Source organism: Castor canadensis, chromosome 11, assembly GCF_047511655.1.
Source record: "Castor canadensis chromosome 11, mCasCan1.hap1v2, whole genome shotgun sequence".
Lineage (NCBI taxonomy): Eukaryota > Metazoa > Chordata > Mammalia > Rodentia > Castoridae > Castor > Castor canadensis.
The window spans coordinates 127,457,739-127,485,654 of NC_133396.1; the positions used below are offsets into that span (position 1 = coordinate 127,457,739).

At 49.0% G+C, this 27,916-nt stretch overlaps 1 protein-coding gene across 22 annotated transcripts in view; it reads right to left on the bottom strand.

Moving 5' to 3' along the window:
* The window catches only part of Nfasc (neurofascin), a 174,075-nt gene that overhangs the window by 48,208 nt on the left and 97,951 nt on the right, over positions 1–27,916 (bottom strand). For 13 of the 22 annotated variants that reach the window (XM_074048528.1, XM_074048532.1, XM_074048539.1 and 10 more), the window contains 11 exons: positions 25,605–25,785; positions 21,842–21,859; positions 20,923–21,028; positions 19,334–19,530; positions 18,819–18,941; positions 16,136–16,306; positions 11,771–11,821; positions 5,730–5,841; positions 4,439–4,623; positions 2,730–2,861; positions 199–342 (listed from right to left, as the gene is read on the bottom strand). In XM_074048528.1, the coding sequence (XP_073904629.1) occupies positions 199–342; positions 2,730–2,861; positions 4,439–4,623; positions 5,730–5,841; positions 11,771–11,821; positions 16,136–16,306; positions 18,819–18,941; positions 19,334–19,530; positions 20,923–21,028; positions 21,842–21,859; positions 25,605–25,785 (1,420 nt within the window). The remainder of the gene's footprint in view (positions 1–198; positions 343–2,729; positions 2,862–4,438; positions 4,624–5,729; positions 5,842–11,770; positions 11,822–16,135; positions 16,307–18,818; positions 18,942–19,333; positions 19,531–20,922; positions 21,029–21,841; positions 21,860–25,604; positions 25,786–27,916) is intronic. The other 9 variants (XM_074048527.1, XM_074048547.1, XM_074048545.1 and 6 more) reach the window with 3 other exon arrangements.

Sequence of the window (27,916 nt, forward strand, 5' to 3'; positions counted from 1 at the left end):
TGTGGAGTTCAGGTCCTCAATCCTTCCCACAAACCTCATCCTCAGTCTCCACATTTTGCTTCCCCATCCTGCCACCCTCTTACCCTGCCCAGCCTGGCTATGCTCCAGAGGAGAGAGAGTACCCTATGACACAATCACACCCCAGAGAGACTCTACTACAGGTGAGTGGAGGGGAGACAGCGGTGAAGGTGTGCTCACCCAGCACACTGACAAAGGCGTTGGCCAGCAGGTAGCCATGCTCGTTGGAGGTGTTGCACTGGTACACAGCCCTGCTGCTGATCTGGGTGTCCCGGAAGATGATGGTGTCACCGGCCACCTCACGGTTTGGGTTGGGTGGTGCTGCTACAGGTAAGAAAGAAATGTTCCTCATGAGAAATGGAGTTGTGAAGAAAGATGGGCTCTTGGCCAAGCCTCTCAAAAATGACTGGGTGCTGTGGAAGAGGCAGCACTGGGCAGGTACCAGAAGACCTGGCTTCCTGGCTCAGCAGTGCTGGACCATGGGACCTTGACCCTACTGGAGTTTGCTTCTCAATCCATCAGTGGGATTATGAATTCCTGCTCAACCCAAGTAACAGGCAGGCAGCTGAGGTTGAGACTGTGGCTCTAGAAACAGAAAAATAAGCTTTGGAAACAGAAATCTAAGCCCATCACCTCCCAGCATTGTTCAAATCCTTTATGCTTGTTTTCTGGTCTGTAGGATGATGGCAACATATCACCTTGTGGAGATTTTGTGAAGACAACCTTATATCGTCACGTGTACCGATACATGTATAAAGTGCTTATCAGAAGGTCCAGCAATACTGATTGTTATCATTTTAATCCAATGTACATACACTTAAATATGTTTTGAAATGGATAAAGCAATATACAGGTGGTCAGAGCAGACTCTTACAAAGCTACACCCATAAGCCAATGCTGGCTGCATTGAGAAAGTCCTTCTGCTTGCTAAAGTGCACAGATATCCCAAAATGAATCCTACACAGAGAGAGGCCATTCCTGCCCACAGCTCTGCAGGTACTGTGGGCTTGGGGAATAGAGAGCAGAGTGTGGAGAGTAGCGGGGGAACCTGGGGCAGTCAGTGAGTGCATCTTTCTGGCTTCATTTCCTTCATCTATAAAATGGAGAAGTATCACTCCCATCTTTCCCCTACTCTAAGGAAGAATAAGGTTATGAGAATGGTAAGGAGAATGTAAAAATAAAAATTTTCTAGAGATGTAAAGAATGGTCACTTTTCTCATCTTTACCCACTGCCAATTTCTGGACCAGGATGCAGATGCCTTGGCCAGCACAGGCCATGAGCTCACTCAGACTCACTCAGACTTGTGGGGAAAGAGGGAGGAGGCAGCAGGAGTCTGGACCCATGGGCGCCAGTCCACAGATAGTGAGGCTGAGTCCAGACCCAGTCAGAACCTGAGCAGAAGGTCAATGAAGATGCAGTCAGCATCCTTATCATTACCTGGGACCCACTCAGCAAAAAGGCATGAAGGAAGGCAATGCTAGCATGTGAATGCCTCCTTGCCTGGCAATTATCATGAGGCCAGCTTTCCTGTCAGTCCCTTCCTTTAAATGTCCCTGGAGAGGGTGGCAGGTAACCTTCCCAAGGTCAAAGCTCTTCAGCCAGCCCTGGGGTGCATTGCAATTCAGTGTCATTGCTGTCTTCCTCCCAAAGACCCAGCCAGCAGGCAGGGTCCACATCTCTGCTTGTGGCAGTGTAGTAAGATTCCCTGAGATAACCGATGGCACAGGTGTGGCATGGCAACTCACGGCTTCCCCACTTCACAGCCTTGTGATCTACAATGCAGAACTAATTGGAGCCTGGTTTCCTCATTTCTATGTTTGAGATGAAGGAACTGACAGGGGTACACCACCTGCAGCAGTGCCTAGCACACAATGAATGTTTAAAGTGCATGTCATAGTCCCCTCTCCCTTTCTCCCCTGCTGTCCACCTGCTTCTATCAGCTGCTGCTTTGAGGTTGGCTTCTGCGTTCTCTCCATTCACTTTTCCTGCCCCGTTTGGTTGCTATCATTGTGTACATTCCCTCTGACTCCTTAGAGGAAGAAATGACTGGACATTTAAAAAATCAAAGCAACCAGACAGAAGAGACATGAAGACATGATGGAGACAACTTTTTTAGTTCCATTAGTGGGTCTGAACTCAGGGTTTTGAGTTTTGTAGGCAGATCCTCTACCACTGAGCCATGCTCACAGCCATTACCGACAGCAATCTTTCATACTGTCACACAGCCCTACCTTATTTGGCTCTTTTTTCCCCCTTTTTTTCCTTTTATTTTATTGTTTTTACATTTACTTACATGTGTATACATTATTTGTGCCACCTCCTTATTTGGCTCTTATCAGCGAGTGGGACTTGGTTAACCAGTGACAATGGACTGCTGACATCTCCTCTATCTTCTAAGCCCTGGTCACTCAGAACCCAAACCTTAGAGATCCTCAACTAGGCTCTGCAGCTGTTATGAGGCAGAAAGAAAAACCCAAGGAAGCAGAAACTGCCTAAAATGGGAACATAACCATAGGGCTTCCGCTTCCGGACTTCTGACTTCCCATTCTCTCTCATACAAAGACAGGCTTCCTGCCTCTTGAGATGTCTAGAGATGGGCCACTCTTTTCCTTTACTTCCAGTACACCCAGGCTGGTCCATAGCAGAGGGGATCTGGAGTGTCTGACAGGACACAGGAGAGAGTCAGATGGGACAGCAGCACGTTACTCACATTGCAAAGGTTCCCCATTCACCATCCACTGGACAGTGGGTTTGGGGTTCCCATTGGCTCGACACACCAGTCTCCCATCTTCGCCAGGTGCCAGGATCAAGTTCTTGGGCTCATCCAGCCAGTAGGGAGCAGCTGGAAGACAAGTCAGGCACAGGGAGGGGAGTTAGATAGCAATGGGCAGGCAGGAGAAACCAGAGGCTCCTGCAGGAGCCACGGTTCGAGTTCCAGTCCCTCACCTTCTGTCCCAGGGCTCACCATCGTGGCGATGACTTAGTCCAGCCTGCATGTGGCCTGCTGGCCTGTGCTGGTACCAATCTGTCTACTTGAGCTCACAAAACAGCAGTTCTAAACATGGACTGCTCATTAGAATCCCTTAAAGGGTTTTTAGGATGCTGGGGCTTGTCTTAGACCTACTACATCAGATCCCTCAGGGGAGGCCTGGGTGGCTGGTGTGTTTATTTATCTATTTTTGCAGTACTGGGGACTGAACTCAGGGCCTCATGCTAGCTAGGCAAGCATTCTGCCCATATTCCGTTTTGCTTGTAGTTTGTTTTTCAGATAGGGTCTTGTGCTAACTTTGCCTGGGTTGGCCTCCAACTTTAATCCTCCTGTCTCCACCTCTCGAGTGGCTGGGATCACAGATGTGTACCACCACGTCCAGCTTGTTTTTTGGAGAGACAGTCTCACTAACTTTTGCCTAGGCTGGCCTTAGACTGCAATCCTCTTACCTCACTTCCTGAGTAGCTGAGACTACAGGCATGCAACCATGCCTGGCTGTGGCTGACACTTTTAGAGGTCACAGGTATTTATAATATGCACTCAAATGTTTCATCTACTGCACTGGGTTGACCCCTTTGCATTTCTTTTGTTGCACAATCGGACTACTTAGGAAAAGGCTGTAAATTCATTATGTTAGGCACTGAACTTTGGTTAAGGTGGTTCACACCTGGCCACTCTTTCAATTGTTTTGACAATTTTGTGAATGCATGGATGATTTTTCTGAGAACAGGATCTTTTGGATCAGATTCTCAAAGATCATGATACCCCTAAAAGTTAAGAAACCCCTTGTTTATGTGTGGTTCTGAAAGCAGGTCACTAGACAAATTGAAATGTGCTAAGAAAATTCGTGTATTCTGACTCAGACTTCACTGTCCCAATCAGCCACATAGCCCCCACTGAGAAGTGGTTCACGCAGCCCCCTCACCACCTCCTGGCTGGGACCCATGAAGACAGGTGCTCTATTGCCTGCAATAGCTCAGGTGGACTGTCTCTACTTTGGGGCAAGGGAAGTGACTTAAAAAATAATTTTGACCATGATGACTCCCCATCCTTAAAAAGAAGCATAGCACCATGCACACGTACAGACAGAGCAGGCTAAGACAAACATCACAGATGGGAACGCAAAACAAAATAAAGAAAAGGCTCTGGGAATGATTCCAATGGGTCATGGGAGAAGATTCACCTGCTGCAGGAGCCCCAGCACCAAAGAGAGTTGGCCGGTGGTCAAGGTGTAGCTCCTTCCCTCAAACACACAGTCTCACATCCAGGGTGTGACACCATTTGTGGCAAGTCACTACTGCCACTAACCAGTGCACTGAAAGTTCCCCACTCATTCTGCTACCCAACCACCCTCAGAGGGAAGAGTGTTCATGGTGTTTAGGTGTTTAGCGTTGGCAAAATAACCATAAGGAGAAATACACACAACGTACCCTTTACTCTCACCGAGATCGTGTGCCGGATGCTGCCCATCTTGTTGGAAGCCAGGCAGAAATACTCTCCAGAGTCTTCCTCTGAGACATTGGTAATACGCAGAGCCTTGTTAAAGTTCTCGAACTTGGCCTTGTCAGATGGGAGGTCCCCACCTTTCTTGTACCATGCGATGTCTGGTGTTGGGCTGGCAGAGGGACCAAGCAGGAAACAAAAGATTCATCACTGAATGCAGCCCTAGGCTTCCAGAGGGCCTGGGACACCAGGTGTCCTGAAAGTGTGTTTGGGCCCAGGGGTGTAGCTGTTCTTTAAGAGTGCATCTTTCCTATTCAGAGGAGGATGCTCTGAATAGAGAGAGCCCAAGGGACTGAGCCGAGATTTCATGTGATCCCAATGCACCTAAGTATGTCCAGCTATATCCTTTCTCATTTTCCCAAACAGAGATGGCCAGAATGGGATGGGGATGGCTATGGCTTGCAAAGTCTTGCTCAGTAGGGGATGTTGGTTGCCCTTCATTTTTTGTGTTACTAAGGTTTGAACTCAGGGCTTTGCACTTGCCTGGCATGCAAGGTACTACTTGAGCCAAATCCCCAGTCTTTTTTTTTTTGTTGTCACCCTTGGCTTTTGAATTTAGGGCTTTGTGCCTGTCAGGCAGGAACTCTATGGGTCGAGCCACTCCTTCAGCCTTTTTTGCTGTGGTTATTTTGGGGATAGGGTCTCACTTTTTGCTCAGGTTGGCCTGGACTGCGATCCTACTATTTTAAGCTTCCCATCACGGCTAGAATGAAAGTGTGTGTGTGCCACTATGCCCAGCTTTCTTCCGTTGAGATGGGGTCTTGAGAACTTTTTGCCTGGGTTGGCCTGGAATCACGGTCCTCCCCATCTCAGCCTCCCAAGTAGCTAGGATTATAGGTAGGAGCCACTGGTGCCCAGCTCTTAATCCTTTTTGTTTTAGTTATTTTTTCAGATAGGGTTTCACATTTTTGCCTGGGGTTGGCCTCTGACCCAAATCCTCTTACTTATGCCTCCCTCATAGCTGAGATCACAGGCAGGCACCTGGCTTGTTTGTTGAGATGGGGGTCTCACTTTTTGCTCAGGCTGGCCTTCAACTACTATCCTCTTGATTTCCACCTTCTGAGTAGCTAGGATAACAGGAGTGAACCACGGTTCCCATTTGTTTCCCTTTTCGCTGTACTACTGGTGTGCCTCCAACTGTGGCAAGAATGTAGCATGGACAAACTTCCACCTCATTCTCTTGGAGGGTGACTAAAGTGGGGTACAGACTGTACGTACACCCCAGAGGCGATGCACTCCAGCAGAAGGTCCATGCCACGAAGCACCATCTGACTGCTTGAGGTGCCCTGGGGATACATGAAGCTGGGTGTTCTTTCTGCAACTCCTCGGGCTGAAACAGGACAGAACAAACTCCCATGAGCCTCCTCCCCTGAAGGCAGACCCACATACACCAAAACTGTTGAGCTAGAGAGAAATGTCATCACGCTCCCTGCTGGATCCTCCCAAGCCCAGCCCACCCCCAGTAACTGGGCACCATTAAGAGGTGTGTTAGGAAGCTTGGGCTCCTCTCCCCACCAGCACATGTGTGTGAGCAGCTTTAAGTTCTGAAAGGGTCTGCTGGGAGAAGCCCTGCTTCCCTGAGTCCAGGAACCCTCCCCTTCCATGGGACAGGGTGGGCTGTCTAGCAGTGTGAGGTCTGTTCCATGAGCATCTTGTGTTGCAGTCCCAGAGGCCACTCTGGTGGTTCTAAGGGTGGCCATCTCAGCAGCAGTCCTTCCTCCCCAGACAGGGACATGGAAGAAAAACACATGTATTGGGCCACGGGATAAGACAACTTTCTCTTTGGGACCCCGGAGACAAGTAGCTGGGATGAAGCCACAAAGCCCCAGATAAACAGCCAGACATGCAGAGAGAGTTATTAATGGCTTAGCAAAGACATGGGGAGAATTAATGAGCAGAGATGACAGGAAATCACTCTGGGGCCAAGACCATTCTGCCTCCTCACTAATGACTTTGGAAGGGGGCTGGGGAGGAGGGTGTTAATTGTATGTGAGATACTGTGATGTTGGGGGAGGGTGGCAGCCAAGATGGATGAGGTGATCTACAATTCAACTAGGCTAGAGCAGTCACAGGGCAGACGGAAATCTATGAAATCCACACAGGCTTTAAAGGCCAGGTGACTCACAGATTGACATTGTCAGGATGGCTATTTCCCATTGTCAGGATGGGTCATTGCCAGTCTGGGTGCACCCATGAAGAGTGGACCCTACCTTGCCTGAACCTAACCTCTCCCACAGAGTTCTTTGTACAGCTCTAAGGTTGTGGATAAGATGGATGAAGAAAAGCAAGGATTTTCCAAGCAGGAACCTCAATGCAAAAGGAGGTTTGCCTTGAGGAGGCGCGCCCTGCTCAAAGGTATAAGCTTGTAAAGAAGACTTTAACATACAAGTCGAGCCTGCCTGTGGGCTTAAGGGTCTTAGACTCAGCTGGGTAAGTGGGAGGTGGAGGGAAGGCAGAGCTGCCAGGAGCTGGGAGCCCTCAGAGATGGCTGGAGTGAGAACAGAGGCATCAATCTGGAGTTTAGCTGGTGCTGGCAGAGTGAAGATAGAGTGGTGGGGCTCCATCTCTGTGTAATTGGTGCTTCCCAAGAGAGCTTGCTGGATTAGCTGGTGCCTGGCGGGACCAGGGGCCCTTGTCCTAGGGTGTTCAGATTCCCTGCATCATTGGGGAGTGCATCCCATAGAACTTGCTTCTATTTTATCTTTTTGTCAAGGAAAGAAAGGCTGAAATATATTCTGAGGTATTAAGCTACTGGCACAAAACATGGCACATAGTGAGTGTTCAGTAAATGTTTGTGAGATGAATGAATTGAAGGCAGGGGGGGCGGGTGGAGAGCAAAGAGGAAGGCAACAATTACCCCATCTGCTATCTCTTTCTGTAGATGTCCTCACCTGTCCACCAGCACACACTTACACAATAGTGGCTAGCGAAGGATTAATGACTGCATTATGTGGTTAGTTGGTTACTGTCTACACCCATAGCCCTTGCAGCATCCTGCTCTCAGTACCTATGTTACGAACCTGACACCAAAGCTTCCTCCTACCCACAATCAGCAAGTCACCAGAACAGTCAAGAAAACACAAGGTTAAAGGCACTATGAGAACAAGGAGATTCCAGGGCAGGAGGCTCTCAGGTTGAGTTGGTGAATCTATGCAGAGCTGGAAAGAGGTCCCAGTTCAGTTGTCATCTCATTCTGCACAGGGACGAAATCTGCAGGAGCCAATTTGTGACCCTGTGAACACTTAATTCACACCATAGCATGCAGCACCACAAGCACACATGACCAGCAAAGCAGTGAGGATGGAGAGGAGGAAGATCAGCACAGAACCTGCTGTGGGTGCCATGACACACTGTAGCTGTGACCGTAAAAAGGCTATAGCAATACCGCATTTGTACATGTGGGCTGGCAACCACGGAATTATCTCAGGGAAGGAGAAGCTACTGGAAAACAAGTCAAGTCCAAAGAACAGGAAGGCACATCCTGTTCATCATGACTACCATTTGGTGAGCATTATAAAGGTGTGCTATTAGCTCTGTCTCACCAGCATGATAAACTTGGAGTGATATCTGCATTTCTAGCAGAGGAAACTGAGATTCTATAAAGTCAACAGACTTACCCACGGTCATAGCTCATTGTGTTTTGGATTGTGGACTAGTAGCTCTAAAACTCATGCTCTGTACCTATTCTAAATTTCCTCTCAATCTAAAAATGGAGACTCCACTTTCCCTACTTGTGACAGGCAGTTTTGGGAATATCTTTCTTATCCACACCTAAGAAACCCAAAGTCTGAGGGCAAAAAGAGTGAACGAGAAAGTCACTTTTGACTTAGTAAGTGAGTCTGGTGAGACTCTTCTACTACGTTTTTCAGTTAAGAAAACAGGGTCTTCTCATGGTTTCAGCTAAGATTCCATCTCTCCTTGGTGGCTACTGATAAGCTTAGACCCAAGGTGGGGAAAAGAAGCTGGGAAGAGAATGAAGAGGCTCCAAAGGCATCCTACCTGGATTTCTAGGGGCAGGAAAACATGCAGAAAAGTTGAGGTGATACACAGCATCACTAAGGAATGAGAAGGGTGGTGCTGGTGCCAAAGGGGAAAGTATGAAGGAAAGCTGTCAATCACAGCAAGAGGAATTCACATAAAAATTTAGGAATTTAGGGAGGATGATCCAGCTGGTAGCTCTGGAAGCCTTTTCTCCCAAGAGAGGGGGCATAATTTCCTTCCATGGAGGAGACCCAGGAATCAGTAATTATGAAGAAGAAGGTAATTTCTGTATGAAATGATGGAAGAGAAGTATCTCTCTGGATGTCAGAGAAGCAGACCCATTGGCTATGAAGGCAGGGATGCTTGGACAGCGCGTCTACCATGGTGATGTTCCTGCCACTTCCTGGTCCTCAGGGTGGGGTCTGATCTAATACATGACCAGCCTCAGAATCCAGATGCTAAAGTTCATGTCTGTGGACTCAGGAGAAGTTCGACATAGCCCACCTGACCTCTAGCCAAAGGACAGGCCTTCTGCTCCTGCAGAAGCTGTGACTCAGAGTGGACTCACAGGTCTCCAGTGCTACATGGTCAGCCAGACACCACTTCAACCACAATGGCTCCTGATTGTCTCTTGCTGGGGAAAGGTCAAGAGTACTGACAAGCTTAGCACCACCCTTCCACTAAGTAGTGCATGTTACTAGGATGACGGAACTCAAAGAATCAGAAGTATCTGAGGACATTTGCCAAAAACAGCTTTTAGAGGCAGCTGGAGCCTATATCCAGACTGTTCTGCTGCTTTCGATTCTCCGAACTGAGAGCCAGACACTCAGGGGACTGGATTCCTGGCATCCCATCCACCTCTCTGCCCCTAGAAATGGCTGACCAAACAAGTCAGAAGATGAGAAAAGGTCTTTGTCTAGTAACATTTGATACCTTGCACTGCCAGGAAATTTCTTCTAGAAGTCTAACTCAGTTCCTTTATGCTGTGCTTGCAGCTTTTTTCTTACCCAGTTCTCAGCACAGCTGAGGATCTGGACAGCTTTCATTTCCAGAGTTGGCCTTTATATTTTTCCCTGCATAATACTTTCTTCCTGTAAGTGTGCCTGCCTTTCTCCCCTTGGCTTCTCTTCAAGTTCTGTGTCTCTCTTAATTGCAGGATCAAATGAACCATGCACAGTAAAGGCAATGTGAACCCCTCTCCTGTAAAGCCAATAACAGGTTATACTTATTAAGCACTGATAATGTGTCCAAGTCCTTACTAGAAACCACACACACATTGTCCTCTTTGCCTTTCACAGTCGTCCAATGAGGATGACCCACTGGTGGATGTGGAAATTAAAGTTCCCAGGCATTGAATGACTTGTTCAGTGTCACTCAGTGGTATGTTCTGGAGTCTGGATTTGACTCAATACAGTCTACCTCCGATCGCACACACTGACCACTTGCTTTCTTGCTTGGATGGATTATAAGAGGCTTTCCCTGCCCTTTGGGGGAATCTGGTCCATATTCAGAGGATATTAACTCATCAAAACAATATAGAAATATGGGGTGGCCCCAATGCTACAGAGAGATGTGACATATTTCAAAGCCAAACAGATGCACTGGGCATTTGGCATCGATGGTATCTCTGACCAGCTCCCTTCACTCAGGGAGGAACTTCTTCCTTCCTTTTTTACTTTCTGTTCCTAGAACTGACATCCTGGCTGTTGTTTGTCCAGTGTGTATCTCGCTTTGACTACGTGTCTCTTTCCAGCAGCTCACATGTGGGCCAGCCCTGTCCTACCCTGGACTGAGGACAAGGAGTCAGCCTCTATGTGAGCTTGTGATATTTGTTGGTGTCAAAGCCCTGGAGGGTTCTCCTAACTCTCACTCATTTTCTTGTAATAACATTGACCACCGGTTATACACTGGTTTAAATGGCTGGAATCACTCAACCTTATTCTAGTGACACAACTCTGCATATACATTTCCCTGCATGGTTTACCTTTTAGAAAGGAAAGAGCTTGGGCCAGATGGTTTCTAAAAGACCTTCTGGCTCTGATATATTCTGGCTTTCAGAATACTTCCTGTAATAGATTACTTGGAATCTAATTTAGAAAAAGGCACATTCCACGCCAGTGTTCTGCGGCTCTTGACACAATAGTGGTTGGCCCATTATCTTGAAAACAAACAATCCCTAGAATCCAATAAAGATTCCCTGCTTTCTCGGGCAGTAAATCTCTTTGGCAGAGTCTCAGTGTGGTTCTCACTGCTTGGTGCCAAGTTGAGCCTTTGACTCTCTTCCCAGCTCTCGCTCATCCCATCCCCCACACCAATCATCATTTATATTAGCACATCACAAGGCAGACACTTCCTATCTGTTTGAGCCCCCAATGACCCCCTTGGGGACCTGCACCCTAGGCTTCTGAGGCACGACTGATGATGGGGTCCAGCTGTGTCACCGGAGCTAGCCAATGCTGATTCCTCTGATTGCTCAAGGAGAACAAGACTTTCCTGAGCCACCATAAGGGGTAACTCAGGTGTAGAAATAGCCAATTCCCCTATTAATCAGACCCAGCAGTCAGCTGCGGGATGAGACAGACATCTGTCTCACTGTAATTGTTTCACGACTTGCAAGGGCAGCTGTCGGCACTGCATTTGCATGTACTCCCACAGTACAGAAGAGAAGAGAAGAGGGCCCTGGCGGGTCCAACTGCAATTATACTCACCTGGAAAGAGAACTCCAAGCTGGACTCTTACTCCCATTTTCCAGGTGGATTTTGAAGACACCTGAGACCTAGATGTGCAGTGGTACTTCCAGGATCTAAGGCTAGGTTATGAAGCAGGCCACTTCATATCCAGACATTGAAGAGTTAACTAAACTAAAAGCTATCTGTGGTCTTTAAACTACCATCAGGAACCAGACTTCCTCCTTCTTCCTAACTGTAGACACTCACCTATTCTCAGAAACTCCATCCACCCACCACTGATTCCTAAGCCTCGGCTGAAACCTCCAAGTAGCTCTTTGAGGCCCTACCCTGGTTTGAGCCATCTCTGAAAATTCAGCAACTTAGCCTTGCATATTGGGGAAGATCATACCTCTATGTGAGCCACTTCAAATTCCCACACTGGCCACCTTCCTTTTGGCACACAGTGTCCTGAGGTGTCACCTGGGCACCCTGGATTGGCCAGCTGTCAGCCCTATCACCCAGCAGGAGTTAATAACATGGTATCAGTCAAGTTAGGCAAACTGGGTTAGGACAGGCAAGGTTACTCCCAAGGTTACCGCCACAACTCACCACTGTACATGTCAGGGTGGTTTCTTAAGGACGAGTCATTATAGGGATGGTCTGCAATAAACAAAAGAGGGTGAGCAAACAGGAGGCCACAGAGAAGTCATGGAGGCATACACTGGGAGAGAAAAAACAGAAGTGCAAAGCCACAAAAAACTGAGGTGAGCATCAGTGGTATTTTGCAAAGGAAAGACACAGCATGTTTGGAAAAGGAATATGCTTGAAGAGCAAGCAACACAAAACGGCCCAATCAGGGAACAAAAAGGTTAACTCCTGCAAAAGAAGGCAATACAAAAATAAGTCCCTTTGTCAAGTAAAGGAATTAGGCTTGACCTTCGCTCGGTCCTTCTATATTTCAAACAAATGAGGTAAGGATTAGTAGTTCCTATAGCAGACTCATGACCAACTTGTTCCTAGAGTTTCCAGTCCCCAGGGCTCCACATCAGGCCAGCTGAAGAAAAAAGGTGTTAGTGACCTCTGGGGAAGAGAGCAGTCCTGCCTGGGCAGGAGCTAAGCTGCAGGGGTGGGTGGGAGGGAAATGGAAGAAGACAGTCATTGGAAGACAGGAGGACGGAGGCACCCTTGGCAGTACCCAGAAACAAGTGCCCCTAACCTGACCAGGTGAGCACCAATGTGGTCCCCAGGATACCTTTGTTGGGAGAGCTTGGCCCAGGTTCCAGCTCTGGGATTAGAAGGACAGGAAGGTAAGCCTTAAGCTATGAGTGCCACCTGCTGACTGCAGAGCTCTCTAGACTTGTGTGGGGATGAAGACCGTCCTGAAGAAGCAAGCAAGATCAGTGACTGCGAGGTGATCAAAACCCTTGGGCATTTGACCCTCTGGGAAAAGACATTTTGGAACAGCACATGTAAACATGCCACTGTCCTTAAGTGGGTTTTCACTCTCCACCGTCCCCTTTCAGGGTTTAAGTTCCGACAGTACGCACAGGGGTGGAGGGTGGACAGCTGACTGGAAGCCAAACAGACAGCCCCTAGCAGCCCAGGACACAGTCCAACTGCCAGGTGCTGTGCCAGGACATTTGCATATTTGAAGACAGATCAAGTCCTGTTACAACTAGTTATAAAAAAAGAGGGTATGTGAGTTCTTTTCTGGGACTGGCATTGCATCGCACTCCCAATCCGCAACACCCGTGACAGAATTTTCATTATTCAGAGCTACCTCTTAGGACGGGGGTCATTGTGAAGGATTTGGCCTGGCTGGGAAGTTAGCTTGGGTATATTTGGAGCAAAAGGTGGGAACTGGAATGAAGGGATAGGTGGCAGAGGACTGAAAGAATGAAGGGGCAGAGGAATGAAGGTGCAGGTGGCACTGGGCAGGTGGGGCTGTGGCTGGACCTGGGAGGGAATGTTCCCTGCCTCTCCTGGGAGAGGACGTTGGCATACACAGATGAAAGGGATCTCCTTTCACGCTCCTCTGCTCCAGGTGAAATGGGTTCTTCCTCTTCGAGGGGAGTGACCCATGCTCACAGTCCACCTGCTTGTGGCTTTGAGCCGAGATTCAGGGGGACTGCGTCCTCTAAGAATGTCACGTAGGCATTAGAAAGAAGTATGGAGTGCACCCCAAAGTCTGTGTTGGGGAGAATCCTCCTCCATCATTGCGGTCACCTCTTATTGTAGCAGCAGGTACCACCCCCCAACCCCAGCCTGTCACAGTGCAGGCAGAGGGACAGGTTCATCTTTGTTAGCCTGACACCACTGGTTATCTTTGCATCCCCAAACATACTTTAAAAATGGTTTTAAATTGCCTGATATTTTGCAATAGATATGTCTCCCTGTGATGTAACTAGTAAAAAAATTAGTGCGATGAAACTGGTTTCTTCCCAAAATGACAAACTGTGGGCAGACTGTTCTGCCTCCCACCCCAGACCTGGTTCTGAAGGTACAATAGAAAGCCTGTGTCCTTTCCAGACAGAAAAGTCAAGAGAGCCCAACTGTGCTATTTTAAGCCACTTGTGCCCAATTCTAGGCTGGCTCAGATGCCCAGAACTTGATTTTAGCCAAAGATGCCCCTGGGAGAACTCCAGGGAGCCAGTGGACTCTGTTCCAGTCACCTAGAGGGTTTCTGTCACTTGGAGGAAAGAATTTCCAATGGAACGGAGGACCCAGAAAAATAAGCACAGACAAAACATTCCTTATATCCTCTGGTTGAGAAAAGGATGATTCTGGAAAGTTCCACTTCTAAATGTTTCTTAAAACCTAAGTGTTTAATTTTTCAGAACAGGTGCCCTCAGCCCTCTACCTCCTGGCCTCCCCAGCCTCTGCCCAGGGTAGCAGAAGGTCGCCTGATTCAAGCCCAGGGGCAGCAGGAAGCCTTCCAGCATCAGCCCAGGCAAGGAAAGAGGGTCCAGGAGGTGACTGGAAGGCTGTGCAGGGTCAGCCTCAAGCATTGTGCTCTCCACAGCCCTGTCCCTCCCACTGGCTTCTCCTCCTCCCAGCCCTATCCTGGTGACCAAGGACACTCTGAGGCCCTGGAAGACCACACCGTCCTCCCCTGCTCAGACAGCTGCCATGCAGTCACCAGGGTGCACTGAGAAAATGCTGTAGGGATCCCCAGGCCCAGATTAGGAATGAGAAGGCCAGGGAAGGGGAGCAAGCAGAGTGAAGCGGGGTCACCCTGTGGCAGTGTGTGAGTTTATGACCAGGTTCTGAGCAACCCTCTGGGCTGTCATATCATGAAACATGGAAACAGCATGTGGGGAACATTGCAGAGGGGGCAGGCAGGTGATCAGGGAAGGGGAAATGGAGTTCAAAGAGAGAACAGAGAGAAGGAAAAGGAAGCAAGAAAGAGGGAAGAAGAACAGAAAGGAAGGATGTGAAATAGAAAAAGGGAGAAAATGAAGAAAGGGAAAAAGGAAGAAAACATCCCATGAGAAGTGGAACAAAAGAGGAAGCTGCTTCCTTATGGGCCCCTCTCTGTCATGGTGGACCCGGATGGAGGCTGTGATGACACACAGTGCACCTGTCCTGTCACCAGCAGGAGAACCAAGGGCTCAGAACCCCAGCTTGTGCTAAATGAGGAGCGAGCCTGCTCAAGCCTCACCCTACAGGCACCACCCAGAGCATGGTCAGCTACTTCCAGGAGGGCCTCAGCAGCCAGGCCTCAGCCTCTTTTCTCTGACCTGTGGAAACTGCCAACACCCACACAGTGCTTGTGGCCTGGCCTCCGCCCAGCCCTCATTCTCCACAGCACTGACAGCACTCACCACAGGAGTCTGACAGATCTTAAGGTCTCTTCTGGGGGAAGGTTTCTCTCTCGCTCTCTCTTTTGGCAGTAGTGGGGTTTAAACTTAGGGCCTTGCACTTGCTAGGCAGGTACTCTACCACTTGACTCACATCCCCAGCCCATTTTTGCTTTAGTTACCTTTTCAGACAGCGTCTCATGCTTTTTGCCCAGGGCTAGCTTCAGACTGCAATCCTCCTACTTACTCTTCCTATGTAGCTGGAAGTACAGGCATAAGCCACCACACCAGGCTTATTTGTTGAGATGGTGGTCTTGCTAACTTTTTGCCCAGGGTGGTCTCGAAGTACAATCCTCCCATCTCTGACTCTCAGGTAGTAGATTACAGACAGGAGTGAGAGACCATGCCCCACCTTGGTGTGTGTGTGTGGGTGACTCATCTATTAAAGGCATGTCACAAATCTATGGCGTAAACCAACCAGGATAATTTTCAATATCCTGAGCAGGCTGAGGACCTTTTAGTCACAGCTCCAGGCTGGCTTGTCCCTGTGTTTCTGACTTAGCTTCTCTCACACCTCTGTGGGGAGCTATCAACACTATTATGGGTCAGGAAATGCTGTCTTGCTCCTGTATCAGTCAAACAGAACTAGGAAATAAAAACTAAAACAAAAAGTAAAACATAAATATGCGGCTTGCAAATAGTGAGTTCATACAGCTCAGCAAATACATTATTACAGAATCAACTAATACTGATTTTAGTATGCTCACTAATTCTAATATTTTATGCTCTGGTTTTCTTCTAGAAATAAAGATAACAACACAATGACTAGGAATAAAAGAAATAAGCCGGGATGCCTGGTGGCCTCGTACAGCAGTGGTTCTCAGCCTCCGGGGACCATCTGAATAAGAGTTGAGGCCCCAAGCTGTCAAGATATGACAGGGGTGGGCCTTGGTGTGTGACTCTGTTTCCCTCCAAAGTTAAAGAGGCACTGGCTTAACATAGGACTGAGTTTGACTCAAGATTTCAGCATCAGAGATGCTGGTTAAGGTTAGCCACAGTGGCTCGGGCACAATGAGGTGGAAGGATTTCTAGGCCAGCCACAAGCACCTGGGGCTCTGTGGGCTTGGGGGCTGCCTCCTTGGGACCCCAGCCCTGGGCAAGGGCCTGAACTTACTGGTGAGGACCTTGAGGGTGAAAGGGTTCTTCTGCTGGATGGTGTGGGTGAAGTGGAAGCGTGCATTACAGCTGTAGTCAGTCTGCATGTCCTGCAGCATCACATTTGAGAAGTACAGGTCTCCATTATGGCCCTGGGAGACACGTTTGTCCTGGGTGATAGGTTCCATGGCTGTAAGGAAGCAGAGGTGTGAGGAGGGGGTAAGAGCAATGACAACAGTAATAACTATCACCATCGTTCTGACATTTGAGCACTTCAGAAGGCAAGCTGGGGGCCAGGAGCTTGCCATTACTTGGTTCAGTCCTCTCAAATCTGCTGCATGTGTTTTATGCACAAGAAACCAGAGGGCTAAACATCTCCTGGATTGTGAAGCATGGGGAAGAGCAGGATTTTAGATCTGAGGCTCTCTGACCACACTTTTCTAATCCTACTCATGCCAGAAAAGACTTGCCAGCTTCCAAGGCCAGCGGGAGGGACCATCAGCTTTCAGATGCTCCTCAAGTCAGGATTCAAGTTCTCATGCTAGAAGAGGGAGCCACTCTGCAGGTATATACCTTGACTCGTTCATTTTTATGCTCCAGAACCCAGCTTAGGACCTGGCCCCTAAGGTGAGAGCTCTCAACAGGTTGCTGAGTTAAATGAAACTGAACTTGGCCTTGCTGCATTTAATCAAAATTTAGCCATCATCAAATACAAGTCACATTTTTTTAATTTTTTAACCCCTAAGGAAAAAGCAACTCCTGATTATAACTGTAAGATGTGTAACAATCGATGGTGCACACCACCAATTTTAGAGGTTTTCTGATTTTAGAGATATTAAAATACAAAAATGTGTGCATTTTAGAATTAATGACATCATTGGAATGACTGAGGATTCAGATTATATTATTATATTTTTTCAAGTGCTGATATAAATACAAAAGACCAGGTTTCCATGCTGTCAGGTCTTTTAAGGCTGACTACCCATAGCTATCCCCTTTGTGTCCTCGCACTTGCTTTTTATGACATCATGTCTTCAAGCGCAAGGTCAACTTTCCCACAATGGGCCAGCTCTTCAAGTCATTCCTCAGAGATCTGCTGTCAACCTGCTATGGCCAGGCCCTGTACTAGGTGTTGGTGACAGACAGATGAGCAAGAAAGACAGTTCCTGCCCTCAGAGAACCCCACCTATCAGAAGAGATAACAGGTAAGTAAATAATTGCCATGTGATGTGGAGAGTGGAGCACAAAAGGAGGAAGGAGCTGGACTGCAGAAAGAGGCCGATTCCACTTAGGGGTCCTGAGCTAAAACCCTGAAGGCTGCATGTCTGGAGCCAGGCAGAAAACACAGAGGAGCTCTGAGCAGGAAGAGTGTATGCTAAAGGCTAAGAGCACATAGGCTATTCAAGGGCAGAGTGGAGAAAGTGGTAGAGGAAGGGCTGGAGAGGCAGAGGGACCAGGTCAGGAGGAGACTGTGCAAAGGAAAGGAGCCTGGGTGCTGAGGCTAGGGAGGATCCTTTGAAAAATTATCAGCAGCTGAGTGACTCAGTTCCATAAAGACTAGGGAGGTCTGTTATAAATAACTGAAAACCCGCAGGTGCCCTGGGCTGGGGCGATGTCAGAGAGAATGGAAAGAAGAGGAGGGCTGTGAGATTTGCTTGGGTGGAGGCATGGACACACTCGTGACAAACATGGTATGATGGACAAGAGGTGAGCCTGAACTGGAGCCAACAGGCCAACCACCAGCTGGTGGCCAGGCAGCCTTCCCCACAGATCTGATTAGGGAACAGAGGGCCAAGGACTGAGCACAAAACCACCCTAGCCCTGCAAAACAGCTCATAACACTGTCACTGTCACAGCCTGTTTTGGAAGTGGGGTGGCAAGAATTGGGGGATGGACAGAATGATGGATGAGAGACAGACAGATCTAGGTGGGTATATAGACTGATGGATGGACAGGAAGTGAGGGATAGAAGGTGGGACAGGGAAGGGAGACAGGACAGAAAGGGAGGGTGAAGGAAAGGCAGGGAAATGAACAGACAGATTATTAACTCTCTATTCACCTTTATAACGTTCCCTCCTTAATTTTAACTGAAAATATGTTCCATCCAGAAAGGTTAAATGAGCTGTCCAAGATTAAGCTTGAACAATTTATGAATTGTTCAAACTCTATCATCCCCTCAGCCCTTATCAAAGGTTTCGCTCCCTGCTTTGCCCTCATTCCTCCTGGAAATGTGAATCAGAGTAGATCCAGGTGGCAAAGATGGAAAGAGGAGGCTTGGTATAACCACCTTCACGGGCCTCTTGAAAACACACGCTTTCTCCTCCTTCTTCCTCCTTTTTCTCTTGCTCTTCCTCACCTTTATCATCACAAACAGTACCAAGAACTTCTTGCATGTGTGGCCTGGATCTAACGACTTCAGATGTATTAAATCATTTATCCTTACAATAATACCAATTATATCAGTCCTGTTTTTCTTTTTTCCAGAATAGAAAACTGAGACCCAGAGATGTTAAGCAACTTGCTCAAGAACACACAGCCAGAGCAGCCTCTCTGCAGAGCTGTGTTCTCAGCCATGTGACCATGTTGCACCTGTCTCTCACAGCTTATGGTCTTCCAGGTTGGGGGAAGTCCCTCCTCCCATTCAACACACATGCTGCACTCCTAAAATGTCTCTCAATGAACCACAGGCTCCTGCTACTTACAGCTGCTCATCCAGAAGATGACTGGGGATGGGAGGCCAGGTGGGGGGTTGCACTGCAGTGTCAAGGGGGCGCCTTCTTGAACCACGACAGGGTCCAGGTTTTCCTTGGGCCACAGGGGAGATTCTGGGGAGAAAGAGACAGAGGAGGGTGAAGTGAGGCTGGGAGTTGGGGCTGGGGCAGAATTGAGAGATGGGAAAAGGAGAAGGAAGGAGGTAAGAGAGAGGGGTAGGGCCTAGGAGCCAGGCAGGGGGCTCTGGCAAGGGGTGACCATTGAGAAGAAGGAGAGAGGCCTTTTGTCAGAGTGGATCCCCATCTGTAGCTGCCCTCTCTGTTCCCCTCCACCCAGCCTGGAGTGGCTAGTGAGGTTGTGCCAGATTCTGGTCTGGAAGCTTCCTTTTCAGGGCACCTTTCTGAGGTGGGGAGACCCATGGAGGGTACCTGTAAGGCAAGGTCAGGGCCAGCCCTTCTCCCTCTGCCCGGGAGCAGGGCACATCAGCCCTGCCAACAGCACTCACTGGACACCTGTAGGCGGATTCGGTTGGACAGGGCCGTGCCAAATTTGTTTCGGGCAAAGCATTGGTACTCCCCCTCATATTCCTCAGGCCGCCCACCGCTGCGGAAGTCAATCACCAGGGTCCCAGACCTCCTCCTCATGGACACCCGGGGGTCCTTGGCAATGTTGAAGAATCTGCTGTTGCGAGTCCAGTGGAAGCTGTGGACAACAGGGGACAGGAGCAACCATGACACAGGGGCTGGGGCTAGGATCCAGGCGAATCTCAGGTTCCTGGTCTCAGTGTCAAGTTTCCACTCTCAGTTCCATCGCTACACCTCCATGGCATTGGGTCCAGGCCTGGCTGGGCAGAGCATGCAAAGCCCCAAGTTCCACTAGGTCTGCCAGGGCAGGGCTGTTGCTGGTATCTTTATGAACCAAGACTGGGAATCATGGCTGTGCGTGGTACACATTCAGCTACCACTGGGGGTCCTGTGAGTACATAATGGACGAGTAGGCAGGGCTTGTGATTTTTTTTTAAATCCAGAATTAGCCATTCCTTCCACCTCTCAACATGCCCAATCTCCTTCTAGGAATACAAATTCAATTCATATTTCACCCAACCCCAGCACACCAGGGAGCTAGCTCCTGGTCCCATAACTGGATAATCCACTAAAGCTACAGTGGATGGCTTAAGCTGTCAGTGCCCTGCTAAGTGGGTGTAGATGATGAAGCAGGAGCCACTCATTGCAGTCCCAGAGGCACCGGGACCCCAACTGGCCCTCCAGGGTATTGCAACTTGAGGTAGTTTTGGAGTCACTGCTGTGGGCTAGACCGTGTTACAGCAACCCGGGGCCAGGATAAGGCTGCACACAGTAGGAAGCCTCTACCACCCTGCCTTGTGTCTCCTGATGACAGACACAGAGACCTTGGGAGGTTCCTGCCAGGCTCAGGCTGTAGTGAAGACCAATAGCTTAATACCTGCTACATCTCTGGGGCTTACCTTTGCGAAACAAATCTGACCTTGGGGGTTGGGAGCATGGGTTTAAAACCAGATTTGATCCCTTACAAACTGGTGACAGTGGCAAAAAAACCTTAAAATCTCTGTGCCTTCATTTTGCCTCTTCTTGAGAAAGATATTGGTCCTGCTCCAGAGGAAACTAGGTGGTTAATATGACAATGTGAGTAGCAGCACCCAACAGCTTGGACAGGAACGGTTACAGCTCATGTCTGCTGACATCTCATTGTTCCCCACAAACACATAAGCAGAGACAAGCTCAGAGCAAAAAGACTTGAGTTAGCTAGGAAGAAGAATTTCCCATAAGCTCAGCACAGGGTGCATGATGGCCACACAGGCAGTGTAGAATGTTGTATGACGTCAGAAAACTTAATATCTAGTCCCAGCTTTTCACTGTGAACTGAAATGAGCCCCTTATTTTTCCTTATCAAGTATGTTTCCTGGTTACCTAAATTGTACCTTCCACCTAGTAGGTGCCCAGTGAATACGTTTTGATCGGGCGAATCTAATTTTTCAGCTGCTTCATTCGCCTTATGCTCCAGGGGCAAGGGGGTGACATCAGTAGTGTCTTCTCAAGCCCCTTTCCCTCCACTCACCTAGGGGCTGGGTTCCCCTTTGCTTCACACTCAATCAGGATGTTATCTCGGGGGTCCACGATATGGTCCTTCACTGACTGCTTGGTGATGGTCGGGGGCTGGGTCACTGCAACAGAGTACACAGAGACGGTTAGAGCGACAGGACCTGCTGGGGACCCAGCTTGGGGAATGGCTAAAATCAGGAGCTTCAGGAGCCACCTGGGCAAACAGGTATGAGCAGGACCCTACTCTAGAGATGCAGCTTCTTAAATGAGGCTGCAGGACAGGGATAGGGATGAGTGTCAAAGGCTGAGCCTAAGAACCCATTTAAGAAGATGCCAAGTGTTCTATGAGGAACTGGAAGCCAGGCTCTTGTTCCCTAGGCTTGTATCCCAAATGCCCAGTGCACTGCACAGTGCACAACAGTTCTTGAGAAATGTGCATTGAATGAATAAAGGAACAAAAGGAGCTGTATTTCTGGAATTTAGGGACTGGTGGCTCTGAGCCCTGTGGCTCAACAGATGGTCAAATTGTGGTGAGGCAAGAGATGAAAGAAGCTTTCGTCCAAGAGAGTTTCCCAGGGGTTCCCTGTATGCCAACGAACCAGGTCCTCTGTTCTTAGTCCCAAGTCCCAGTATTCCACCCTGGAATCCTCAGCCAGCCACTGGAGTACTGGAGATGTGTAGTGGCTGTGGTACTCCCCAGCTTTCAGAGACCCTCTTCTGACTCCTGCTTCTCTGGCAATAGGATGTTCCAGGGAAGCCTTTCTCTTCTGTGTGGTACAGGCCTCACTACAGGGCTCTGGGGTCAAAGAGCCCTAGCACCACACCCAGCAGCAGGCATGGTGGTAAGACCACTGGTCTCAGGTTTATCTTTACCTGGCCTTCTCCCGGCCCTTCCTGTTTCCCTCCCACTTCCCAGAGGCACACAGGGGACTTACGCTCATTTTGAATGCTTGCTGTTAGTTCCAGTGGTTAGCATGGGTAAGGGGAGAAAAAGAGAATATTGTTATTGCACACAACTAACCCACTAACCAGCAGGTGTCATCATGTCCCAGCATGCAGGGAGAGGAGGGAGGTAGACTTGGTGATGGGGCATGGGGCTTTCTCCTCCCAACTACAGTTTGGTGGAAGAGCCAAGTAGATTTGGGAAACACACCTAGCAAGGGCTTCATTGAGAGGGTACTGCCTCCCACAGGAGTCCAAAGCCACAGAGTGGAGCAGGAAGACCAGCTTCTGATCAAAAGCAGATGTCACATACAGCTGAGGGCTCTGGTCTCACCTCAGTGAGAAGCCTGCCACAGGACCTTCTTCACCCACCTGGACTCCAAGCTTCTCTTTGACAAAATCAAAGTTTTAGAAAGAGCTCTAGACATTGTCCAAGGAATCTCAAATTCAAGAAAGGGTAGTCACTTGGTTCAGACCATATGGAAGTTTGCTGCAGAGCTAGAATGAGGACAAACTCTCCTGATGTCTGGTTCAGAGCTCTTTTTTAAGTCCATCCATGGATGGAGAAGTGAGTTAGTCAGGCCCAGGCCTCAGCATGCTGTTTTCCTCGACTCTTTGGACAAGGGTAAGAGGGAAGATCTTAGCAAGTGGAGACTTCCAGGGCAGTTATGACTGGCTGTTGTCCCCAGTCCCACACTGCCTTTCTGGCCAGGGACCTCTTGAGAATCTACTTGCCTAAAGGTGCAATGACATTTGCAGCCACTACTGTGCTCCCAAGGAATTTATTACAGGGACACAACTGACCCAGAAGACAGAGGGGATGGCCTGTCTATGGACAAGGACAATCAAACTCCTATCCAGTGTCACATCACCTGCTGTCCTCTCCTTTTATGGAACTTGCTGTATGACAATGCCAAGTAGAAAATGAATTTGTTCTTTTGACTTCCAAGAGGGAGAAAAAGCCCTTCCAACCCAGCCCTGTGGGGTGAGCAGATGCCTGTCCAGGCTGTAAGGCCTCTGCCTCATGTACCTCTTTTCTTCTCCTGATGCCAGTAGCTGGACCTCTGGTCCCCATCCTTCCCTCCGAGGACAGAGTGTGTGGAGTAAGCAGTAAGCAGATGTTACTGAGGCTATCCTGCTGCACTATTTGTATGAAGGTGTGTGTGTGTGTGTGTGTGTGTGTGTGTGTGTGTGGTGTGTGGGGTGTCTTTCTCACTCCTTGGCCATCCTCTGTAGGTTCCTTAGAGAAAATGCTGAGTCCCCAGCCAGGCCACAGGGGGACAGAGGGGCAAGCTTCCAGCAGACTCATTTTCTGGCAAACTCACTCTGGCTGATGAAGTGACCCTTGGCTTTTTTCAAAGGTCACGCTATTCTTCTTGGGGTTGAGGGGAGGGAAGTGGCAGGTAGGAGGGAGATGCGTGTGACTTCATTGGCATGGTGTTGGGGGCCGGAGGCTGGGTGCTTCAATGAATGATTGTATAGCAGGCCCAGGAGCTGTTCCAGGAAGCTGCTGTGTCCAACTCCCCAGAGCAGAAGCAGGGCCAGGTCCTTGAGGCACAGAAACTGCCCCCAAAGGGGAAAATGAGTAGGACACCTGGCAGGGCAGCCTCTGGCCCCAGGCCCTCAGAGATGGAAGGTGGTTCACCCAATACAAGAGTGGGCCCAGGAAGAAGCCTGGCTGAGGAGAACCTTCTCCAGGGCAACAGGGTCCTCTCAGGAGGGCTTGCCTTGCTGTTGTCTGGTGTTCAGCTCCACAGATTCATTCTGGAGACATGCTGTGGCCTATAGCTACCAAGGAGGTACAGTATGTAGGGGGCCTCCTAAGCTGACACAGCCTGGGCCACCTGGAGTGGTGTGGCATAGGGACTCCCCCTCTCCATCAGGGTGGTATAGCAGCTGAATCCTGGCTCTGAAGCTTCCTTGTTTGCTCAGTTGTCATCTGAGGACAACCCTGCTTCCCAGATTAGCTGGGAGAATAATATGTGGTCAGAAGAGTGTGGCCTGGAAAGCTGTGATTCTAGAGGGCTCCAAGAAAGATTAAGAGGAGGCGGGTTCACAAGGCAGAGGTGGAGCATATCAAGTGCCAAATTAGGGGGTCAAGAGAGCTGGGTTCTTGTCTAATTCCACCATCATTCATTGTGCGAGCTTCTCTGAACACAACATGGAAGGGAGGCACCTTTCTAAGATGCTGGATGGGGATGTGATGGTGGAGAGGTCAGGACTCTTGGGCCTCTGCCCTGGGCAGTACTTTAGAGAGACTTGCTTGCATTACCCATCATGTCTCTGGCTCCTGCGTGGGTCAGAAATTCCAGTTCTCAATGTGAATGCTAAAGCCTGCTGTTTCTGGGTTCACCTTGCAGGAGCCCTTCCCCCAGCAGCCCTGGGCATCCTGTGGCAAGTGAGTGAGTGAGGAGAAGCAGCAGAAGAGAAATGAGCCTTCACCACATTCTTGATAACCCGATTTCCTCTGCATCCCCTCCTCTCCAGGGACATGGCCTTATCACTCTCCTTATTAGATTGTCTGCCTGGGACTGTTAATGAGAAACTTTCCTTGAGCCAGCCGCAAAGACGGTCGCCATGGGAACAGTTCCTCTCACACCTTTCCTCTCTTCCCTCCTCCCTACGGGTGCACATACACTCGGGACTAAGGGAGGGCAGCAGGGGCTTTGCTCATCTTGCTTCTGGGTCCCAATCATGATCATTACTGGCTTCTGTCACCAGAGGCGCCTCCTCTTCTCAGGCAGCTATTATTGGTGATGTAGGGTGGAAGAGGGTCTGGTTTGGAGAGCTTTGTGGTGACCTCTTGGAGGTGTTAACTATTCTCCCTCCCTTTCCGTAGACATCCGTGAACTGGAGAGGGCCCAAGTCCATGTTGGCATTACAGGAGTCCCACATATTCCCTGAGCAGGGAGCAGGGGCAGAGGTGGTGTGCCCACACTTTTGCGTCCTAGCCGAGTGTGAGAACTGTGGCAGAAGAGGCACATGCCTACCAACAGGGCCAAGGAGTGTGGCTGCGGATTAGTGGGATATCTATGAAGTGACGACAGACTGGCAAGTGGACACACTGCTCAGAGGAGCACTTTAGGCCTCTTTATGATTTTGGCAGGTAGACAGTGCCTCTGCCAATGAGAAGAAGAATGACATGGATTGCACATTTCAACTTTCCCACTTACTTTGGGAAGGTTGGAAACAGAAGGAATCCATGCCTGGTTCTCCCGTGGTAGCATTATAAAGTGGCTTTATTTTAATGTTTTATTTAGCCAGGCCTTTTGCAAAGATAATTCCCTTGACATCCATCCCCAGGCCTTTCATCCTGCTGATCACTCTAGCCAAAAAGGGCCTTGGGGTTCAGCTTTGGATCTATCAGATTAGAAATGCAGCTAAGCACAGCCCATCATACTTGACCCTGGAAGCTGCTGTTAAGACCACATAGGGCTAAGGGAGGTGAGCAGAGGGAACAGTTCCAAGTGGCTATCAGAATTCCAAACTCTGTCACCTCTAGTTCTAGTCACCAGGTCCGGGCATCAGTACAGCCATAGCCATGGCAACTTATAGTCTCACATTTTCAAATATGAGCCTATGTTAATTTTTTGGAGAGAAAATTAGCTCTGAATCCCAGAATACACTGCTGCCTGTTCTCTAACCTGCTTGAAATAGTCTTAACCTTCCACTCTCATCCCACACCCATTTCCCCTCCCTCTCACTCCTCTGCCCAAAATCAGGAAGAAAAAGAGAAGAGCACAGAGCAGGACTCACGATCCATAGGAATCTCGATGGCCCCACCAAGGCTGAGGAGGAACAGGAGGAAGGCTGCGTTGACCCAGGGCGGTGCCTGCTGCCTGGCCATCCTCAGTACCAGGCCCCACTCCCTGCTCCCCAGCCCTTGGGGTTTTGCCGCCTCCTGCTGCTCTAAGTGGGCCTCCCAGAGAGAGCTCAGCTGTGGAAAGAAACACAACAGCAAGTAAGTTCCTCCTGAACTTGTGGTTTGTTTTAGTAACCCTCCAGGGCTTTGAAAGACTTAAGGGTCCCCTTGGTCATAAAGCAGAGGGATGTCCTAGAACAGGGTTTCTAGCCCAGCACTGTTGATAGCTGAGACAGAATAATTTTTGCATCAATCTCACCACTTCCCTGGACCACATGCTGTGTATGCCTGGGACTGAATGAGTTTGGGGTGTGGGAACAGAAACAAGGTCTCAGCAATGTCCTTTGACCTTAACGTGAGGGGGTAGCATGACTTTGGCAGCCCTGGGGATAAGTTGGGTAGGTGAAAACCTAGCTGTCCAAAGGAATTTTTTTTTTTTTGGATGAATGATTTCTGGTGGTCCCTGATGTTCAAAACCATGGTAGTAGTGAGACAGTGACCCAGAAGAAACAGGCTTTGGGTGGTCAGTAGAGTGGCACATTTACAACAGTTCAACGTTCATATTCTCAATCACAAGAAGGCATTCGTTCCAGGCTTACATGGGAAAGGGACAAAAATGACTATCCAGGGGGAATGGATCCTTAACGGATCGTGAGAGAGAAGAGCAAGAAGACCTCCAGTGAGATTCAAATGCAGTGCTGTAAGATTGCCTGGGACTCTGAAACACTGAGTCTAAATAATTGGTCCAGTTTGTGCTCTACTGTAGGGCCAAGTCAAAGAGGAAGGAAGGAGGTGGCATCTCCAGAATTCTTCCAGCTTCTCTGGACTAACAGCTACCTATCAGTTGGACACAAAGTTCTCTTGTTCCTACTTTATTTGGCAGCAACCTGAGTCCCACTATCAACTGTACACTCCCACCATCTCCTATCCATCCTGAGGGGCTAGAGGTCAAGGGCAGGTCCTTGTCCCACAGGAGCTTTTGGATACCTAGAGACCTGGAGCAGGAAGCAGGTCATTGATTACTGCAGTAGGGTGAGGTGCTTCCCTCGTGCTGGCATGTGGGGCAAGCTGAAGGATTCTGACTCACATTTCAGCAGTTTCTTCCCTGATGCTGGGCCCAACATCAGCCCCCAACTTCATGAATATATCTGGGCTGCATCTGCCTGCCTCCCTCTCCACTGATACAACCTTGGTTTTGATCATGAGCACTACTGCAACAGCTTCCTAAGCAGTCCCCACCACTTCCACCCTTGCCCTGATTCAATCTCCATCCATGACCAGAATTATTATTTCTGAAGTGCAACTGTGAATATGCCACCCCCTAGGCCAACTCTCAGTTGCTCACTGTTGCCTGAAAATTCGAGTTGACGTCCTTGACAGAATCCTTGCACCTGCTCAGTGCCCCTGCCCTGCTATGCTGTGTCCAGCCAATGCTGTCTTAGTAGGTCCAAGTGACATGCACACAGATTAACTTCTCTGCAGAACACTCTTTGGGTGTTCCTCTCTTGCAGGATTTGCCAAGTTTGACTTATATACTTCTCATCTGTGCTCCTGCATGCTTGTAGCCACTCCCACCCCCAACGCAGGCCCCATGATGGTATCTTTTATTTGTATGCATTCTGAAAGTCACTTAAAGGCTGGATAAGGAAAGGTGACCTCTCCTGCTTACTGTTTTATTCCTAGAATTGATCACAGAATCAAAGATACATTAGGACCTCAAAATATGTGGTAGATGTATATACAGAAGAATGAGCAAATGGGTGATTGAGTGAATGAAAGAAGCCACTTAGATCATGCATGCGTGTGTTTTTAAACAAACTCATGTTTCTCTAGAAAACCACCAGGTGGCGCAAGAGAGCACATGCTGTGAATCAGGCAGGGTACTGTGAAGGAGACCAGTTAGCTGGGGAAAACTCCCTTTGTACAGGTTAAGATTACGCATTCTGGCCAAGAAATCAACCAGTTGAAGAGGGTCTAAGAGGGCAGAAAATCTACGAATCTTCTTTGGCCAGAATGCATCATAGGGGGTCTTTGGTTCTTCCTCCTGACTTTCTAAGACAGCCCTTACACTCTCCCCCAAAGTGCCAACCAATGTCTCTCCTTGCCCAGACTACAGATTTTCCAGCTAAACCTTCAAGTGGATGGAACTTGCACTAGAGAAAGGCTCAGATTTCCTTCAGGGAAGGCAGTGGGATGGCTCTCATTT